This window comes from Neopsephotus bourkii, unplaced genomic scaffold (genome assembly GCF_033783945.1).
Source record: "Neopsephotus bourkii isolate Nb327-2 ecotype Australia unplaced genomic scaffold, CSIRO-AGI_Nbou_v1 NB_144, whole genome shotgun sequence".
Taxonomy (NCBI): domain Eukaryota; kingdom Metazoa; phylum Chordata; class Aves; order Psittaciformes; family Psittacidae; genus Neopsephotus; species Neopsephotus bourkii.
The window spans coordinates 363,740-368,138 of record NW_026900661.1 but is presented as its reverse complement, the minus strand read 5'-3'; the positions used below and the strand labels follow the sequence as shown (position 1 = coordinate 368,138).

The 4,399-nt window shown below is 55.3% G+C and overlaps 1 protein-coding gene across 1 annotated transcript; it reads right to left on the bottom strand.

Moving 5' to 3' along the window:
• Window positions 1-2,468: 2,468 nt before the first annotated feature.
• Window positions 2,469-4,072, bottom strand: LOC133220892 (homeobox protein HMX1-like). Its single transcript, XM_061369309.1, has 2 exons — window positions 3,844-4,072; window positions 2,469-3,340 (listed from the first exon to the last, which is right to left on the bottom strand). The coding sequence occupies exons 1-2, from the start codon at window positions 4,040-4,042 to the stop codon at window positions 2,757-2,759; spliced, it is 783 nt and encodes a 260-aa protein (XP_061225293.1). The 5' UTR covers window positions 4,043-4,072; the 3' UTR covers window positions 2,469-2,756.
• Window positions 4,073-4,399: the final 327 nt, after the last annotated feature.

Below are 4,399 nucleotides of genomic sequence, written 5' to 3'. Positions count from 1 at the left end.
GCTGCTCACCTAGTCTCTATACTTCTTTTCATGGTGTGAAATGCTCTGTTTTCTTTTGGTTTTGTTGGGGTTTTTTTCTTCTCAAATTGTTTGCAAGTGCTCACAGAGGGGGGGGTTGTTTAGTTTTGTTGCAGTTTGTTTTGGTTTTAAAAGCATCCCATCAATAGATTAGCCAGTGCTAATCCGCTGCAGTACCGCGGCGAGTAGCCATCTCTTCTTGTAGGAAGGAGCGATTTATAATTGCAGATGCAATTGGTTTAAACTCAAAAAGACATGTCAGGAATATTCAGTGTGAGCAGCACTGACTGCTCAGCTGGGACTCCTGATACACCCTGAACTTGGTTATCTTCAGAGAAAGCCACGCCGCCACTGGCCGTGTTACACCCAGTAGCAACAGTTTGGCTAATATTTTTAGCCAATGATCTCAAAACAAGCAGTTATCTCTTTCTGAGAAACAAGTATTTCGGCATCTGATTAACTTTCCTAGCTACCTGGCCGCTTCAGGCATTCATTATCATTAACTCCTAAGGCTAGTAACTTTGGAGTTGGTCTGCAGCAAGTAGTGAATTCGCGCTATGCACCGTATCTACGGCATGCAGAAGATCTATTTCTGTTGGTTTTATTATAAAATAACTAGTCCCCTTTGGGGGGAGTCCTATTTTCTTTGCCTCTGTAAGTCAAGCAACAATTCGGACCGCAAATTGATAAAACAGGTAGAAGAATAAGGCTGAAAATGGTTTGATGAACGCGGTGAGAAGTGGATTAATTGCCGAATGGCGACTGTTTATATAAACATTTCATCATGTAGACGTTTAAGGCTGCGGCAATGTAGAAGGGCAGTTTCTTTAAATGAATTTTTGTTCCATGTCAAAGAACTAAAGAAAGTGACCTTAGTGTTTAGCTGCGGCACCTGATCCATTACTAAGGATTTTGAAAAACACAGATTTACCTCTATCGGTATTGATTAATCTCTTGAGGTTAATCGAGTTAGGGTGTGTCGACACTGGAAATAACAACCAAAGGGAGGTTTCGATGTAGGTTATCAATCATGAAAATACGCAGACACGAACCACGAACCCTTGGACATAAGGACATCTCACTTATCTGTGTCTCCAAACTGTTTCAACCACAGAGCAACGAGCGGATTCAGAGGATCTAACATCTTAATTAAGAATTGATCTTAATTATCATTACAAAGTCAAATTGGAAAAGAAGGGTCGTTGTGCGATGCAAACACATCGTTGTTGTGTGATGCAAACACATTCGTCGACTGCACCTTCCCGGGAGCTAAAACGGGAAAGCTGAGCCGTGAAGTGCACCCTGCAGCTCCCCTCCAGCGTGTCCACTTCGTTATGCTGCCCTTGCAACATCCCCTGTAGTATTCATTTTCCAGGGCGAGGGCACCCTGTGAGGCTCTGCTCCTTGGCGCTAGCTCGAGACCAGTTATAAAGCGGGAGGAGAGGTCAAGCGAAGCTCTCACATAACCGCAGCCTTGAGAAAACCCCACAGAGCAGCCGAAGCCACTTCCCAGGGCTCGGCGGGCGCCGGGACGGCCTCGGCACCTGCTGCCTCGGCACCGGCTCCCGACTGCTCGGCACCCAGAGGCGCCCGGGACCTGCCCATCCCCGCCGGCGGGAACCGCAACGGAGTCCTCTTGCCCACAGCTCGGACGGGGGCCGGTACACACCTGCATTAACTGGCCTCGGAGAAACAAACTGGAGGGGAGTGGGAATAGAGAAGAAAATCCCTTCTCCTCCAGACGAAACACCCAATAATTTGCCCGCTGTCGCACGCACGGGTTAATTTCTTAATGGCACCATTGTGTTTTCAAGCTTTATTTTTTAAATAAAAACCATAGATGCACTCTAGGAAATACCTTTCGTTTGATACTGCCCAATAGTAACAGTATGGAAAAAGCATGCGTCTCAGCTTTATGAGAAGGTTTATTTCCAACCTTTGAATATAAAGCGTGTGAACTTGGAAACCAAAGAACGACAAAAAAGCTTGGAGATCTATAGGGGAAAAATAACCTTTCCTCTAGGATAGCAGATAAAATTGTCCTACGAGATTTCTGGGAGAGGGGGGAGCACAAGAAGTATGAGACTGCTTGTCTTGCTCTGCAAAAAAACATCAGACGAGCCACAGTTTAAGAACCAGTTAGCATAGAAAGTGTGAAAGCTTGGATTTCCTCTGCAGGGGGGGAAATAAATGAGAGCCACAGTTTAAGAAAAGTGTTTACAATTTGATAATGTCAAAGATGGAGAGGAGTTAATCAGAGGGGTATCAAAGGTGGCGAGTTTAAAGTGGTGGAACACATGGCGGCCTTCGCTTTTACAATCTGTATTAAAAGTGACTCGGCTCACGGTACAGAGGCGGCCATGGCGCTGAGGCAGCCTCGGGGACAGCGATCCCGTGGTTTGAGGCAGGGCATCAGTTCCCCCAGTACAGGCACTAGATAATTTGGGAGGGAGGCAGAACACATCCCCGTTTCTTTGGTGGCTCCGTGTTAACTCCTCCGTCCTGACCAAAGAAAAAGCGCTGCAAGAACCAGGGCGGGCTGGCAGCGCCTTTTCAAGCTTTGCCGACGTGCCGGCTGCCCACGAACAAGCGTGAGGGGAGCCCGGGCTGCCCCTCAGTGGGGCAAGTCACGGCTGCCGCCTGCTGTAGCGAAAGCGGACACCCCACCGACAGGGCGAGGGCATAAATAACACCGGGACGGCCCCCATCAAGAGGAAAGCCGGGGGCCGGGAGAGAGGCTATACGTCCCCGTCCACCAGGCTGAAGTGTTTGCCGGGGCCGGGGAGGCAGAGGTAGGGGATGGCGCTGCCCGGGTAAAGCAGGGGAAAATGCAGCGGCAGCAAGCAACGGCTGAGCAAGGGGCTGTCCTTGTAAAGGGCCGGGAAGGAGAGAGCCGCGGTGGCCGGGGGTGGCGGCTCCATCGGGGGCTCCGCCGGGCTCGGGCCCTCGGGCTCGGCCGACATCTGTCTCTTGAGCTTGTTGCGGCGGTTCTGGAACCAGATCTTCACCTGGGTCTCGGTGAGATGCAGCGCAGCCGCCAGCCCAGCCCGTTCCGAGCTGCTCAGGTAGCGCTTCACGTCGAAGGTGGACTCCAACTGAAAAACCTGGCTCTTGGAGAAGATGGTCCGCGTCTTCTTCCTGCCGCCCGCCGCCGGCGACCTGCCGCTCTCCCCGCCGCAGCCCCCGGCATCCCGCGGTGGCGGCTGCGGGGCCCCGCGCATCCCCTCCGTAGAGAGCGGGGAGCCCAATCCGCCGCCACCCTCCACCTCCGGGCTGAGGCCGCAGTTTGTCCCCTCGTCCCCAAGCCGGCGGGGCTCGCTGCCTGCAACGGCAAAGAACAGCATCAGCTCCCGCCTCCGCCCGCACCCTCGCCCCGCATGCACGGCCCGGCTGAAAGCTGGGGAGAGGGGATGGAGCCGAAGGGTGAGGTGGGACAAGGAGGGGAGGGGGTTGCCGAGAGCTGGATCCCATCTCCCCATTTAAAAGGGAGAGGAAGGCTTAGGAGCCTTCAGTAAGGATCTAAATAAATCTCTCTGCCAGCTGCATGCAAAGTCAGGGGCTCCTGGACACGGGACAAACAGCCAAGGAGGCCGGGACCGGGTAAAACACCCTGGAAAAGCCCCTGGGAGCAGGTTGGTGAGTGTGCGTGTGCCGGTGCCATCTTCGCCTGTCCGTCCTCAGAGCCCCGGTTCCTCCTCCGGCAACTGCGTGAACGCCGAGGCTGCGTGTGTGTGAGTGCGTGTGGCTGTGTGTTCGCGGTGCCAGGGGCGGCCGGGCTGCGACCCGACGTGTGAGACAGCCTGCGGCGGGCTGCCGGTTCTGTACCCGAGCTGGTGGAGCCTTTACTGGAGTCTTGCTCCGCAGGCTCCTCTTCTTCCTCCTCCTCCGGCACCGCGCAGCGCGCTCTGCCGTGCTCCCGGGCCGGGCGGCGGGGTCCGACCTGCAGGATACTATCGATGCTGAAGGCCGGCGGAGCGGCCGGGACCGGCGGCGGGGCTGGACGGCTGCCCCCAAGCTGCACCATGGCGTGCCGAGCAGCAGCCAAGCCGTGCCGAGCCGCGCCGCAGAACTGGCTGCGGCGGGAGGGCGGCAGCGGCAGCCGGGGCGGGGGGAAGGCTAGGTCGGCGGAAGGGAGGAGGGGTCGGGGAGACGGAGGGAGGGGATGGAGCTAGAGGCAGCCAAAGGGCTGAGGACGGGGGAGGGGTGCGGGGAGGGAGACGGGGAGGGCATGTGGCAGGGAAGAATGGGAACAAACAGGGAAAAGCAGAAGGAGCTGGAGGGAAGCGGGAAGGGAGGGATGAGGGTAGTAAGCCGAGGTGCCTCTTTCCTCTCCTCTAAAAAGCAGCCAGAGCAGAGCAGAGCAGAGCAGGACTGCCCTCCT

Coding starts and splice junctions, on each gene's coding strand:
- LOC133220892 (XM_061369309.1), bottom strand. CDS start 4,042: ATGGTGCAGCTTGGGGGCAGCCGTCCAGCCCCGCCGCCGGTCCCGGCC. Junction 3,341..3,843: donor TAAAGGCTCCACCAGCTCGG/GTACAGAACCGG, acceptor TTGCCGTTGCAG/GCAGCGAGCCCCGCCGGCTT.